Genomic DNA, 16,578 nt, shown 5'->3' on the forward strand with positions numbered 1-16,578 from the left:
TGATTTACTAAGGTGAACCACAAATTTAATTGTTGCTAAAAAAATACACATTTTCTTAAGGCTTGAATGCACACATTGGCATAATTAATTATGCATGAAAATACAGTTTTTCATCATTTCCACCAAAAATGATTACCAGAAAAATATATGAATCCACAATATGTGCTGCACTGCTTATTGCAAAATTGATGGGCTTGTTACATTTTGACCAGAGATTCTTATCCAGCAGCCATGTTAAAAAAAAATTCTCATTGTCAAGGATCATTGGTAATGTTAAGGGCATACGATACAGTTTTGATCCCGTACTTAAAGTTTGATGAAAATTTCCAAATAGGCTATTTTTTGCCTGATTAAATCAAATATGTGATAAAAAATATACATTCATGTGCTACTTTTTGAGTTAAATGAGGTCGAAATTTGGTATATTTGCTCAAAATTCGGATTTGTGGCCGTATTTTCCTTTTCGAAAGAAAGACATAACTTTTTTGTTTTAAAAGATAAACACAAATTGATTTTTGTTAAATAATTTGTAACTTCTGTATTTCATAAATATCCTTAAAATTTATGCATTTTTTATTCAGAAATAACTCATGAATTGAGAAAAAAACTTCATTTTTTGCTGTATATTTTTCAAAATTAAAAAAATTGCACTTTTAGAGTTTTATAAAATTTGGTCCACATAATCTCATTGCAAAGTGAAACAAAATGTTGTTTTGAAAAATAGGGGTCCATGCACTCGCTATCAAATTAAATCAGTTGAAAAATGCATCTTTTCCCGATTTCTCACAGTTTGACGTCGCGAAAATAACATTTTACGTTAGCAACGTCATTACCTCCCCTGTAACTGTATCGTACGCCCTTAAGGCTCTAAGTGAAAACATTTATCTAAAGATTTAAAAATTGATTTGAATCATGATAAGAAAGGATGTTTATAGCATATCAAATCTATTTGTATATTCTTGTCAGTTTTTAGTCTAGTAAATAAGTAAATGCATAACGGTTTAAAAAATGTTATGAAAAAAACTTGATAATTTTTTTGACAATTTATATGTAAGGGCTGTTCCAGAAAATACTATGTCCCCCCCAGGGACGGCACCTTTTTCAACACCCACCACCCACAGAAATAAAATTTAATTAGAACAGCACTCCTTTTGCATTTTGGTATTTCAAATACAACCACCCACATAATATTTTAAAAAATTGCCTTCCCTGGGGGGGACATAGTATTTTCTGGAACAGCCCTAAGTCAGGTTTTGTGCATACAGCATAATAAATTCTAGTAATTATATAATCACTTTAAAAAGAGTTTTTATTACAAGAAATACTCACATTATATTCCTCTGATTTTACTAATTTATATCAAGAGAACAAATATTAAAAGATTTTTTATTCTTTATATTCCAGATTTACAAGTATAGAGTATAAGATAGGATATTTAGACAATCCAACTGCCAAGTCAGCGATATTCTGTTTTAGGGATGTTAAAGGGTAAGTATCAGTATTTAATTCCTAAATATATTATTAAATATAAAGAAGAGTTGTCTTTAAAGTTATAACCTGCATTGTAAGAAAGTCTGGTACCAGCTGGACTCAATTCTACTTTCTGTCGAATCCTAAGTCTGTTCAAAACTCATATAGAGAACCTAGTTTGTGTTACACTGACAGTCATATTTATGAATTAACTGTTTACAAAACTTTTGAATTTTTGAAATACTAAGGCTTTTCTACCTCAGGAATAGATCACCTAAGCTGTATTTAGCAAAACTTTTAGGAATTTTGGTCCTCAATGCTCTTCAACTTTGTACTTTATTTTGCCCTTTTAACTTTTTTGGATTTGAGGGTCACTGATGAGTTTTTTGTAGATGAAACAAGCGTCTGGCGTAAATACAAAAGTTGATTCTGGTATCTCTCATGAGTTTATTTACTATTTATTACAGGATCAAAACCGGTCACAGTGATGCTAAAGACCTAAAATCAAAGATAAGAGAGAAGAAGACAGCTAAGATCATAGATGGGTATACAAGTCCTAGTCGAGGTGTGGAGCAAGCTAGCTCAGAGATTGAAAAAATTCTATCCACAGTAAGTAGCATTTAATTTTATAGCATTTCAAATATGGCTTTTAAAACTATATGTAATAAAATTGTAAAAAGAAAAGTAGGGGTTAGTGGGGACATTATTTTTAATGGCAGTACATGGATAAAACCAGAGGACTCCCTTAATCTGGCCAAAAATCTGAAACAGGAGCAAACATCCTAAAGATTCATGAAAAATTAGATTTCACAAGACATTTTTGTGTATCCACACTTGATATTTATTACAGGAGATTGGGTTGGAATCGAGAGCAGAAGGGGAAGAGGATGAGAATGAGGATGATGGTCCAGACCAGTTATGTGGCGGCCATGTTTGGGATGTACAAAGTGACAATGAACAACTAGAAGCTATCAATCTAGCTAAAAGCTCAAGTTGTGAATTAGGATTTGAAAGGGTATTAATTTGTTTATATCAATTTATGTTTTCCTGACCTGTTGATAATTTTTATTTCATCAACATATGGTTCCTTTGATCTCAGTTCTTCATTGGTTAAATCCCGATGTCAAATTTTCATGTTTTTCTCTGAGTTTCTTATTTTGACATCACGAATAATGGCAACCATGCCTGACGAAATCTCATAAAAATATGTTGGTTGTAGATCATTGGAATGATTAGTTTGTCTGTTTATTATCTAAAAATCATATACATAGAAACAGATTCCCCAAGTTTCCAAATTTTAAATAATTTTAATGTTCTTTATTAATGAACAAAAAACAGATGTTGGTCTTTATGTCAATGAGAGAATAAACTACTGTGGATTCATTTATTTTCCTGGGTACCAATTTTCCTAGATAGTGGAAAACTGGCCTTTTCATGGATATGTAATTTTGTGGTTTTGCTTAAGTACAACCTAGTAGAATATTTGTAATTTGTTGAAAATCTAAATTTGTGGTTCACCTCTACCTATGAAAACCACAAAAATTGGTATCCAACAAATAATAATGATTCCAAAGTAAATACACAAAAACAAGGAAAACATGTACCATTATAGATTTGTCGTTTTTTCAGCATTACGAGAGACTGAATGGTCATGTGTTGTCAGCAGGACCATTGCCACCATTGTTGATTTTAGGCCCATCAGGGTGTGGAAGATCTCTTCTTCTAGCCAAATGGTGAGTACTAGATAATACTTTATTTAACTCAGGGGATAAGTTTTGAAATAAAAAATCTTCTCTTGAGCCTGTTTGGTTAGGTTTTTAGCTCACCTGGCCAAAAGGGCGTCCGTCATCATTTGTCGTTAACTTTTACAAAAATCTTCTCCTCTGAAACTGCTGGGTCAAATGTAACCAAACATGGCAAAAATCATCATTAGGGTTTCTAGTTTAAAAATTGTGTCTGGTGACCCCGTCAACCAACCAAGATGGCCACCATGGCTAAAAATAGAACATAGGGGTAAAATGCAGTTTTTGGCTTATAACTCAAAAACCAAATTTAGAGCAAATCTGACAGGGGGTAAAATTGTTTATCAGGTCAAGATCTATCTGCCCTGAAATTTTGAGATGAATCAGACAACCTGTTGTTGGGTTGCTGCCCCTGAATTGGTAATTTTAAGGAAATTTTGCTGTTTTTGGTTATTATCTTGAATATTATTATAGATAGAGATAAACTGTAAACAGCAATAATGTTCAGCAAAGTAAGATTGACAAATAAGTCAATATGAACGAAATGGTCAATTGACCCCCTAAGGAGTTATTGTCCTTTATAGTCAATTTTTAACAATTTTCATAAAATTTGTAAATTTTTATTAACATTTTCCACTGAAACTACTGGGCCAAGTTCATTTAGATAGAGATAATTGTAAGCAGCAAGACTGTTTAGTAAAGTAAGATGTACAAACACATCACCATCACCAAAACACAATTTTATCAGGAATCCATCTGCTTCCTTTGTTTAATATTCACATAGACCAAGGTGAGCGACACAGGCTCTTTAGAGCCTCTAGTTTATTGAATTAATCGTTGTTTTTTTGTTATTTTGCAAAGTAAAAAGCAAAAAGTATAAAATTAAAAGTTTTCTTTTTAGGTAGCAGCCATTGGATATTTTTGGGGAATTTTTGCAATACGTTCTGACATATGGTTTGCATTTTCATGCAAAATTTTCTCTTTGCAATTCTTTCCGAATACAATTGAACCAGACAAAGAAACATGAAAAATAAGGATTATTTTAAATACCTCTTCTTCTGCCCAAAATTGTTAGTAAACCTGATATGAAAATGATCTGGTATTATACAATATAATAAGGGTGTACTCTATTTCTTGTCTTGTCAGATCCAATTTCCTGAATTCAACATCCTTAGACAGCAACCATTGACATCGAAAGATGAAAATAGAATGTCTGTTAAACATTAAGTAATGTTTTCTACTATTTTGATAATCTATTGATTCCATATAAGCATGTTTTGGAATTATTGAATCAGAAAGTCTTGGAAGACCACTCTAAAGTGTTGATTTTGACAGTTTCAGAAATGTCTTAAGTGTGATCTTATCATTCAGAATAATATGATAAAGTGTGGAGGATATTTGGTGTGATCAGGGATCTCCATGGATGAAAATTGAACGATGGAGGAACTTTCACCATTACAAACCGTGTCTACGCTATACAGTGTAGCGCGATCGAAAGTATTATATCCCTCCATACAAGGAATGGTGAACATGCTAATTATAAATTATATTTATTTGAATTTTCATTATAGAATTAGAAGTATCAATATTTTTATTTATTGCCGTTTTTAACCATTCAAATGCCAAGTCTTCATGGTCCCCCCTTAGTCGAGAATGACCAAAAGCTGTCATGAAGGTCCCCATGTAGATTTCTTGTATTTTTGGTAATTGTTATGGGGGTTAAAAATCATATGATGTGGAGCTTATTTTTCATGGACACTTTCAAATTCAGAACCCATTACCGGTATGGCTGATTAGCAGCAACAACAAAACGATTTGTACGGGTTATGTAAAAGGTTAAAGAGATTTGTAAAGCAAACGTCGACAAATGAAAAGGTTTTTAATTACTTTATCTGGCAAATTGATGCTGTGCAACATGCATCTTTCGAGTCTGAATAGAAACCGGAAACGGGATGTATCAATTGGATTGTAATATACGAAATGAATTCGGAATTACGATAAGATATTTCTTTACAGGAAATATTTAAGTTTTTACTTTTAAACTTTTAAAGTAATTCTAAATTATCGTTACAGTAGTACTCGAGTTATTTGCGATGAAATATTTTACTGTTTTGCGTCTTATTTTGTACTTCTCAAAAAAGGGGGATGCTGATTGCATAAGTCAAAATAAAGCACGTGTTAGACTGGTTAAACTGTTTTCTTTGTAACTGGATTATTAATTTATATATTTAATCTAAATTGTCATAATCATTTGCTGAAACTTAGTTTAATTAATTCGACAAATGGATCGTCTATCCTCAGATACATGTAGTATTTACTATTCTCCTGTCTGGTTAGTTGATCTACCTGTACAAGCTCAGGTACAAGTGATTAGCGATCTTAATCCGGATATCCCTCAGGCGTTAGAACTGTATCGGATTATAACATAAAAAGCCTAAGGATTATGCAATTACATGCATTTGATTATAATTGATAAAAAAAATGGCGTCGGGCTACAAAAAACGATGAAGTTTTGAACGATGGCGGAAGACAATTTAAAGATGGCGCAAGACAATTTAATGATGGCGGGAGTCATTTGACGATGGCGCCAGACATTTGAACGATGGCGAGGCGCCAACGTTAAACAGGCCATGGAGATCCCTGGTGATGCAACATTACTGGAGGTCATTGTTTTATATTTAATGACATTTATACGACTTTGTCTCTTGCAATAAGGAGTTTCTTTGAGTTTTATTTTTCATTATAAAAACTTAAAGTAGGATCAAATTGTGAAGAAGACCTTTTTTTATTGATTTAGCTTTAATAGTTTTATTGCTATTTTTTTCATGATATAAGATTTACAGATTTAGTTTCATTTATGATTGAGACAAGAAAAGTCTCACATGTTATACCCATTAAGAATACTTTCATACCACATAGGGAAGGCTGGGATTGAGTGTTGAGGTAATTCTCCCAAACATCTAGAAAATTTGGGCCAAAAAAGGGACAAAATAAACAAGAATTTTTCTAGTTGTAACCAATAATGTGTTCAAGTTTATGGAACTCTCTGAATGTACATTTCCTATAAAGACAAGAATCTTCCAATTCCAAATTTCAAAATATTTATGAAGGTTGTTTTTTTTTGTCATATTTTTAACATATATATATATATATATATATACAACTCGTCTTAACATCAACCCAACAATGTTAGATCTGTAAATTTGCTTTCGCAAATTTTTTTGGTTCTTCCCTCGCCGGGATTCGAACCCATGCTACTGTGATATCGTGACACCAAATCGCCTGCACTGCAGCCGTCCCGCTAGACCACACGACCACCTGGGCTCTCAAAAAAAGAGCTTTCGGTGGCCATATGTTACTTTTCCACGTCAGTTTTAATCTAGCGGCGTACTACAGTACATGATATATAAGGCATGAAGATGTTATTGTTACAGATCAGCTAAATTATCTATAGTAAAGGATCCTACAAATTAATGTAAGATACAGTCACAGAAAATAATTATATTCATAAGTACGTCTGAGTCAGTGACAACCCTACAACAGATGTATCCATCGGATCGCCATCAATGATGGTGATACATGGCTGTGTACATAATGTATATACAACTCGTCTTAACATCAACCCAACAATGTTAGATCTGTAAATTTGCTTTCGCAAATTTTTTTGGTTCTTCCCTCGCCGGGATTCGAACCCATGCTACTGTGATATCGTGACACCAAATCGCCTGCACTGCAGCCGTCCCGCTAGACCACACGACCACCTGGGCTCTCAAAAAAAGAGCTTTCGGTGGCCATATGTTACTTTTCCACGTCAGTTTACAGATCTAACATTGTTGGGTTGATGTTTAGATGAGTTGTATATACATTATGTACACAGCCATGTATCACCATCATTGATGGCGATCCGATGGACACATCTGTTGTAGGGTTGTCACTGACTCAGACGTACTTATGAATATAATTATATATATATATATATGTACGTCTGAGTCAGTGACAACCCTACAACAGATGTGTCCATCGGATCGCCATCAATGATGGTGATACATGGCTGTGTACATAATGTATATACAACTGGTCTAAACATCAACCCAACAATGTTAGATCTGTAAATTTGCTTTCGCAAATTTATGGTTCTTCCCTCGCCGGGATTCGAACCCATGCTACTGTGATATCGTGACACCAAATCGCCTGCACTGCAGCCGTCCCGCTAGACCACACGACCACCTGGGCTCTCAAAAAAAGAGCTTTCGGTGGCCATATGTTACCTTTCCACGTCAGTTTTAATCTAGCGGCGTACTACAGTACATGATATATAAGGCATGAAGATGTTATGATTGCGAAAGCAAATTTACAGATCTAACATTGTTGGGTTGATGTTTAGATGAGTTGTATATACATTATGTACACAGCCATGTATCACCATCATTGATGGCGATCCGATGGACACATCTGTTGTAGGGTTGTCACTGACTCAGACGTACTTATGAATATAATTATTTTCTGTGACTGTATCTTACATTAATTTGTAGGATCCTTTACTATAGATAATTTAGCTGATCTGTAACCATAACATCTTCATGCCTTATATATCATGTACTGTAGTACGCCGCTAGATTAAAACTGACGTGGAAAGGTAACATATGGCCACCGAAAGCTCTTTTTTTGAGAGCCCAGGTGGTCGTGTGGTCTAGCGGGACGGCTGCAGTGCAGGCGATTTGGTGTCACGATATCACAGTAGCATGGGTTCGAATCCCGGCGAGGGAAGAACCAAAAATTTGCGAAAGCAGATTTACAGATCTAACATTGTTGGGTTGATGTTTAGACGAGTTGTATATATATATATGTATATACAAGTCGTCTAAACATCAACCCAACAATGTCTAACATTGTTGGGTTGATGTTTAGACGAGTTGTATATATATATATGTATATACAACTCGTCTAAACATCAACCCAACAATGTTGTAAATTTGCTTTCGCAAATTTTTTGTTCATCCCTCGTGGGAAATTTACAGATCTAACATTGTTGGGTTGATGTTTAGACGAGTTGTATATACATTATGTACACAGCCATGTATCACTATCATTGCTGGTGATCCGATGGATACATCTGTTGTAGAGTTGTCACTGACTCAGACGTACTTATAAATATAATTATTTTCTGTGACTGTATCTTGCATTAATTTGTAGGATCCTTTACTATAGATAATTGAGCTGATCTGTAACAATAACATCTCCATGCCTGATATATCATGTACTGTAGTACGCCGCTAGATTAAAACTGACGAGGAAAGGTAACACCCGGCCACCGAAAGCTTTATTATTGTGAAGCCCAGGTGGTTGTGTGGTCTAGCGGGACGGCTGCAGTGCAGGCAATTTGGTGTCATGATATCTCAGTAGCATGGGTTCGAATCCCGCGAGGGAAGAACAAAAAATTTGTGAAAGCAAATTTACAGATCTAACATTGATGGGTTGATGTTTAGACGAGTTGTATATACATTATGTACACAGCCATGTATCACCATCATTGCTGGTGATCAGATGGATACATCTGTTGTAGAGTTGTCACTGACTCAGACGTACTTATAAATATAATTATTTTCTGTGACTGTATCTTGCATTAATTTGTAGGATCCTTTACTATAGATAATTGAGCTGATCTGTAACAATAACATCTCCATGCCTTATATATCATGCACTGTAGTACGCCGCTAGATTAAAACTGACGAGGAAAGGTAACACACAGCAACCGAAAGCTTTATTTTTGTGAAGCCCAGGTGGTCTTGTGGTCTAGCAGGACGGCTGCAGTGCAGGCGATTTGGTGTCACGATATCTCAGTAGCATGGGTTCGAATCCCGCGAGGGAAGAACAAAAAATTTGCGAAAGCAAATTTACAGATCTAACATTGCTTGGTTGATGTTTAGACCAGTTGTATATACATTATGTACACAGCCATGTATCACCATCATTGATGGTGATCGGATGGATACATCTGTTGTAGAGTTGTCACTGACTCAGACGTACTTATAAATATAATTATTTTCTGTGACTGTATCTTGCAATAATTTGTAGGATCCTTTACTATAGATAATTGAGCTGATCTGTAACAATAACATCTCCATGCCTTATATATCATGTACTGTAGTACGCTGCTAGATTAAAACTGACAAGGAAAGGTAACACACGGCCACTGAAAGCTTTATTTTTGTGAAGCCCAGGTGGTCATGTGGTCTAGCGGGACGGTAGCAGTGCAGGCGATTTGGTGTCACGATATCTCAGTAGCATGGGTTCGAATCCCGCGAGGGTGACAGGAACAAAAAATTTGCGAAAGCAAATTTACAGATCTAACATTGTTGGGTTTATGTTTAGACGAGTTGTATATACATTATGTACACAGCCATGTATCACCATCATTGCTGGTGATCCGATGGATACATCTGTTGTAGAGTTGTCACTGACTCAGACGTACTTATATATATATATATATATACTAAAAATTTAATTCTGTGTCCACACTAGTAGAAATATAAATAAAATAAAATTTCGAAATGCTCTTAAAGTCCTTCAAAGGACTTTAACGGACTTTAAGAGCATTTCGAAATTTAATTTAATTTATATATATATATATAGACGAGTTATATATATATATATATATATTATTTGAGAAAAACATTTTTGGAGTTTTTTTTATACTTTTTAGCTCACCTAAGAGTAAGCTTTTGCCTTTTCTTGGCATCTGTTTGGTGTAAACTATTTTAATCTATAATCCTCTGAAACTAATGAACCAATTTCTAAAAAACTTAAGCTGAAAGATCCTTAGATCACCTTGTATCCAGTTTGTGTTTTCTTTTCTGTTTTGTAAAAACGCATGGCTGCCATGGATAAAAATTGAACATAGGGATACAATGCATTTTTTTTGGCTTATATCTCAAAAACTAAAGCCTATAGAGGTGATCTGACATGAGGCAAAAGTACTCATTAGGCCAGGAACTACCTGCTCTGAAGTGACAATCAATTTTTGGGTTATTGCAGCTAAATTGAATAGTTTGAATTGTTTTACATTTTTTGTTTCAGAACTTTAATAACTGACTATGCAGTCTGGATTTTACTCATTGTTGAAGAACAACAGTTGTTAATTTCTGTGTCATTTGGTCTCTTGTAGATAGTTATTGCATTGGAACTCATACCATATCTTCACTTCTTATCAGATTTTTGATTTTCTTTAAATTTTCCAACAGTGACAGAATAGTTGGAATCAGCTTCAAATTTGTCTTCAAGAGACAAACATTTCAAATTTTGCTTCAACAGAACTGTTTTACCTAAAGCAAGGTTTCTGGTACTGTATCCATGTAAAATTGCATCAGGAATCTGAAGTTCTGTGAGTAGTTGTCCTTTGTTGATGTGGTTCATAAGTGTTTCAAGTTTCTGTTATTTTATATAGATTATATATATTAGACCGTTGGTTTTCCCGTTTGAAAAACACAGTAGTAATTTTTGGGGCCCTTTATTGTTACACAGTAGTAATTTTTGGGGCCCTTTATTGCTTGCTGTTCGTTGTGAGCCAAGGGTCCGTGACTTGAATGGAGAGTTGTCTCATTGGCACTCATACCACATCTTCTTATGTTTATGTCACAATGTATGTAGCAGGTCGGACTTCATCTTTGTTGTCTTACAAGAAAAGGTTGGAACAATTCAATCACATTATCAGGACCATTTGTTTGAATAAAGTTCGAATTTAAGGTATGAAAACTTCAGAATGAGGCTCTGTTCTTTATGATGATTTAACTCAAATATTTGACTGCTTTTTCTTCAACTTCCAAAATGTTTTGTTATAATTCTGTGTCAGTCGTTTTTGCATTTGTAATTTTGATCACCATTATTAAGAAACTATTTTAGTTTGTGTAAAAATTACTTGATATATAGTTGTTATGAAAGGGGGTAAAGTCTTTGGGTCAGAGGTGTATGAATTATAACACTGCAGACTATATATGCAGTGTTAATTTTCATTGTTGAGGGCTATTGGTTGCCTATAATTGCTTACATCCATTTCATTTTAACTTTGGTGGGTATTTGTTTTTTCATTGGCAATGAAACCATATCTTGTTAACTTTTAAATTTATCTGTTACTAGCAGTATATCCAAGAGATTATGTATACATGTATATATAGATATAGTCTTTAATATATAGACTTTAATTTGTAAAATTATAAATATTACATTTCAGAGTTTATAAACAAAAGCTGTTTTATAATTTCCATCATCAACCCTTATTCTACTAGATACAATCATAATTCCTGATTCTCTGTCAATGTCTATTGCATAAGGATCTTTGATTCCGTCAGCCTCTGATAGTATTGTCTTACAGATTTTACCATCTGGTGATACTACTACAACTCTATTGTTGGACCTAGAAACCACATAAACAAAGCCATTCTTGTCTAATGTTATTCCTCGTAGACTGATAATATCATCGTGCATAAATGTCCAGAGAGGTTCTCCACTACTTGTGTAGCAACAGACTTTGTTTTCCATTATGATGGTACCATAGATATTTCCTTTGAATGATGCAACATAATATGCCTTTACTCCTTCTAAGATTGTATGAGACTCATCATTCAGATTTACTATTGTACTTTTCTCAGTTCTGCTGACGACCAACATTTGACCATCACTTGCTACTGAAAAACAGAGGTGAGAAATGTTAATTGATTTGAAAATTTTATTTTTTTCTACATCCACCAATGCTATCTGTTTTTCTGAATTTAATGCAACAGCAACTGTATTATTTCTAACAAAGCAAGAATCGTATGAGGCTCCTGTAAATTTCACTACTTCTCTCATAAACATGCCATCATTACTGAACAGCAGCAGGTTACATATACCAAATTTGCTATCAAGAATTAAATATTTACCATCAGGTAATATTGTACAGGCATATATAGAAATATTCTTCCTATCTTGTGGAATAGTCAGCTGTCTTAATAAGGACGGGTTGATTTGTTCAATTGTAGGAGTAGAATGAACTAGGTACTGTGCTTGATCTTTTCTTACTGCCTTAAGTTGAAGAGTCAATGGGCTGGTATTGATATTTATATCTCCAAATGATTTGACATCTTTTAGAATTGATTGAAGTTCAGAAGAGATGGTTAGTTCTAGGTTTACTTCGTCCAATTGGCCTCCACTTTTTAAATCTTCTAAGTGTTTTGCTGCTTCAGATGTAGTTTTCTCAATTTCTCTTAGACCAACATACATTTGTAGCTCGGTTGCATATTGTGTCATTTTTGAAAATTCGCTTTCCAATTGGCTCATCTGATTTGCTTGTGTTTTCAGTTGTTGTAGTAGAGTGTTCATCTGAGATTTCAGCTTTGATTGTTTTGAATCAAGATCATCAAGAATTTCTTGTTCTAATTTGTCTAAGAAATCATCTATGGACTTCCTCATAGATCGAATTTGTTCAGCAGCTTTTGTTTTTTGAATAGTACTTGTATTAATCCTACGGTTTAGATGTTTTATAATCTCTTCTAAGTTTTCCTTTACCTCCCTCAAATCTTTTTCAAAAAGTTGAACAGAGGCAGATGATTTTACTTTCTTTAGGATATCTAACAGTGGTTTCATTTCTTGGCATTTTTTGTGTTTATCTGTGATGCAGGTGACACAGCAGGGACAGGCATGGAAAGAACAGTACAGTTCATATTTCTTCTTGTGATCTCTGCACTGGCTACTAATTTCTTGCATAAATTTGGGAAGATTGTGGTAGTCTTTTGTAGACATTGTATTGTGGGCTTTAGATGATCTTGACTTCTTGTGATGTTTTTCACAATCTGTACAAAGGAACACCTCACATTCTATACACCACTTGACAGCTTCTGTAGATGTTCCATCATCATTACAGAGGGTACAATAGTCTGTAACTAAGGAGGCCATATTCTCTCTTTATTTCTGAAATTTAGTGTAAAATAAAAAAATAATGTTTTTGAAGAAAAAAAAAGTTAATCAAAGCAATAACAGCAAGAATAAATTTTACGACAAGAGAAAACATAATAAAAAGTGGTATTAAATGTAAAATTATATCAAATAAAACATGACTTTTAGAATGTATAATTAGACTTGAAAGTGATCTATAGATTTTTTCATTACTTGTCTGGACTTGATTAAGAAATTGACAGAGATAGGATAGACATTTGCTTTCCTGAGGTTTATTGAAGATTATATGTTGTCCTGCAGATTTTTATTTGTTTTTGTGTTGTTGGATTGCTGTCCCATAATTTGAACCTATTATCTCAGAAACAGCATTCTTACCTGAGTAATATTCTAAATGCTGGTGCTCTAGAAAAGGAATTTCCAAAAGGAAGTAAAATGTCCAATAACTAGTACATTTACTTTGAATAAAACATCTATATATAGACATGATAGATAGATTAAAGGTCAACATTTGAATGGTTGGATATATTAAAATTTTAAAAATTTTAAATGGCTTTTAATTTTTTAAAGTAAAACAATAATTGTGATATATTATGCAAACATCTAGTGACTGAGAATCCTACAAAACTGCAGATGTAGATATTTAGGGCTAAAAATAGAACATAGGGGTAAAATGCAGTTTTTGGCTTATATCTCTGCAAGTAAAGCATTTAACGAAAATCTGACAATTGGTAAAAATGCTAATCAGGTTTAGATCTATCTGCCCCGAATGATTCAGATTAATCAGATAACAGTTGTTGGGTTGCTGCCCCTGACTTTGTCATTTTAAAGAAATTTTGCAGTTTTTGGTTGTAATCTTAAGTATTTTTATACGCCCGTCAAAATTTTGACGGGACGTATCATGGTATACAAATGTCCGGTGTCTGTCCGTCTGTCTGTGTCTGTCTGTCTGTCCGTCTGTCTGTCCGGCGTAAACATGTCGCACTGTAACTTGAGAACGACTTATCTAAATTTCATGAAACTTAATATAGTTGTTTTTTATGATGGTCCAATGATCTGTATACTTTTTAGTGAAAATAAGATTTAAACTTTTTGTGTTACGGCACTTTGTAACTAAAACAGGGGTGTGTTTTTTTTTCACATGTCGCACCGTATCTCAAAAACGATTCTTGATTATTGCTTAAAACTTTACACACTTCTTAGTTATATTAATCTTAATTTTTGTATACTTTTTGGTGATGATTCAAAATTTCATTTTTAAGTTGATGAGTATTTTGTAAAAAAGGGGGAGGGTTTTTTACATGTCGCGCCGTATCTCAAAAACGATTTATGATTATTGCTTAAAACTTTACACACTCCTTTGTTATATTAATCTAAAGATCTGTATACATTTTGGTGATGATTCAAAATCTCATTTTTGAGTTATTGAGTATTTTGTAAAAAAGGGGGAGGGTTTTTTTACATGTCGTACCGTATCTCAAAAACAATTTATGATTATTGCTTAAAACTTTACACACTTCTTTGTTATATTAATCTAAAGATCTGTATACTTTTTGGTTTGAATCAAAATTTTATTTTAGTGATATTTGTAAAAAAAAAAACAGGGTGGGGGGGTTTCAGTACATGTCCCGCCATGTCTCAAAAGCAATAAATGGTAATTGCTTAAAACTTTCTCAGAAACTATTTATAATTATTGCATAAAACTTCCACACAAGACGTTGGGCGTATCATGGGCTCATGGCGCAGCTGTTTATTAAAGTTAGAGAGAAACTTTAAACAACAATAATGTTCAGCAAAGTAGGATCTACAAATATGTCAATATGACCAAAATTATCAATTGACCCCTCAAGATGTTATTGCCCGTTATAGTCAATTTTCAGGTAGATGATTTAAAAATTCCAAATCGTCTCGTATAAAACTTGGAACTTCATGACATAAAGGTTTAAGCACAATGTCTATAAAATGGCTTAAATTCTGTGTAACACTGTTGGGTCCACCCACAATTGGTCGAAATTTTAAATCATTTGGTGTTAAAAGTTCGATGTATTCACTGTTTTGTTCTGATATCGCATTTGAAATTTCCTCACTTTTGTGAATTTTTGGTAAACCATAGAAATAGCTTTCTGAAAATATATATAAGTACGTCTGAGTCAGTGACAACTCTACAACAGATGTATCCATCGGATTGCCATCAATGATGGTGATACATGGCTGTGTACATAATATATATACAACTCATCTAAACATCAACCCAACAATGTAAGATCTGTAAATTTGCAGATCTAACATTGTTGGGTTGATGTTTAGACGAGTTGTATATATATATATATCAGTGGTCGTGTGGTCTAGCGGGACGGCTGCAGTGCAGGCGATTTGGTGTCACGATATCACAGTAGCATGGGTTCGAATCCCGGTGAGGTAATTTGCGAAAGCAAATTTACAGATCTAACATTGTTGGGTTGATGTTTAGACGAGTTATATATATATATATATATATATACAACTCGTCTAAACATCAACCCAACAATGTTAGATCTGTAAATTTGCTTTCGCAAATTTTTGGTTCTTCCCTCGTCGGGATTCCAACCCATGCTACTGTGATATTGTGACACCAAATCGCCTGCACATATATATATATACTAAAAATTGAATTCTGTGTCCACACTAATAGAAATATAAATAAAATAAAGTTTCGAAATGCTCTTAAAGTCCTTTAAAGGACTTTAAAGGACTTAAAGAGCATTTCGAAATTTAATTTAATTTATATATATATATATATATACAACTCGTCTTAACATCAACCCAACAATGTTAGATCTGTAAATTTGGTTTCGCAAATTTTTGGTTCTTCCCTCGCCGGGATTCGAAACCCACGCTACTGTGATATCGTGACACCAAATCGCCTGCAATGCAGCCGTCCCACTAGACCACACGACCACCTGGGCTCTCATAAAAAGAGCTTTCGCTGGCCATGTGTTACCTTTCCACGTCAGTGTTAATCTAGCGGCGTACTACAGTACATGATATATAAGGCATGAAAATGTTATTGTTACAGATCAGCTAAATTATCTATAGTAAAGGATCCTACAAATTAATGTAAGATACAGTCACAGAAAATAATTATATTCATAAGTACGTCTGAGTCAGTGACAACCCTACAACAGATGTATCCATCGGATCGCCATCAATGATGGTGATACATGGCTGTGTACATAATGTATATACAACTCGTCTAAACATCAACCCAACAATGTAAGATCTGTAAATTTGCTTTCGCAAATTTTTGGTTCTTCCCTCGCCGGGATTGGAACCCATTCTACTGTGATATTGTGACACCAAATTGCATGCACTGCAGCCGTCCTGCTAGACCACACCACCACCTGGGCTCTCATAAAAAGAGCTTTCGCTGGCCATGTGTTACCTTTCCACGTCAGTGTTAATC

General features: G+C 34.0%; 2 protein-coding genes across 2 annotated transcripts in view; one reads left to right on the forward strand and one right to left on the reverse strand.

The window, feature by feature from the left end:
* LOC134694024 (nephrocystin-3-like) overlaps positions 1 to 16,578 on the forward strand; it is a 64,080-nt gene that overhangs the window by 12,217 nt on the left and 35,285 nt on the right. The window contains exons 9-12 of the mRNA XM_063555027.1: positions 1,405 to 1,488; positions 1,938 to 2,079; positions 2,321 to 2,485; positions 3,100 to 3,203. Coding sequence (XP_063411097.1) covers positions 1,405 to 1,488; positions 1,938 to 2,079; positions 2,321 to 2,485; positions 3,100 to 3,203 — 495 coding nt within the window. The remainder of the gene's footprint in view (positions 1 to 1,404; positions 1,489 to 1,937; positions 2,080 to 2,320; positions 2,486 to 3,099; positions 3,204 to 16,578) is intronic.
* Positions 10,947 to 13,597, reverse strand: LOC134694736 (E3 ubiquitin-protein ligase Midline-1-like). Its single transcript, XM_063555783.1, has 2 exons — positions 13,515 to 13,597; positions 10,947 to 13,154 (listed from the first exon to the last, which is right to left on the reverse strand). Exon 2 carries the CDS (start codon positions 13,137 to 13,139, stop codon positions 11,436 to 11,438), a length of 1,704 nt encoding a protein of 567 aa, XP_063411853.1. The 5' UTR covers positions 13,140 to 13,154; positions 13,515 to 13,597; the 3' UTR covers positions 10,947 to 11,435.

Source organism: Mytilus trossulus, chromosome 13 (assembly GCF_036588685.1).
Source record: "Mytilus trossulus isolate FHL-02 chromosome 13, PNRI_Mtr1.1.1.hap1, whole genome shotgun sequence".
NCBI lineage: Eukaryota > Metazoa > Mollusca > Bivalvia > Mytilida > Mytilidae > Mytilus > Mytilus trossulus.

What these genes read in the sequence shown, in the direction of transcription:
- LOC134694736 (XM_063555783.1), bottom strand. Translation starts at nt 13,139, where the DNA reads ATGGCCTCCTTAGTTACAGACTATTGTACCCTCTGTAATGATGATGGA.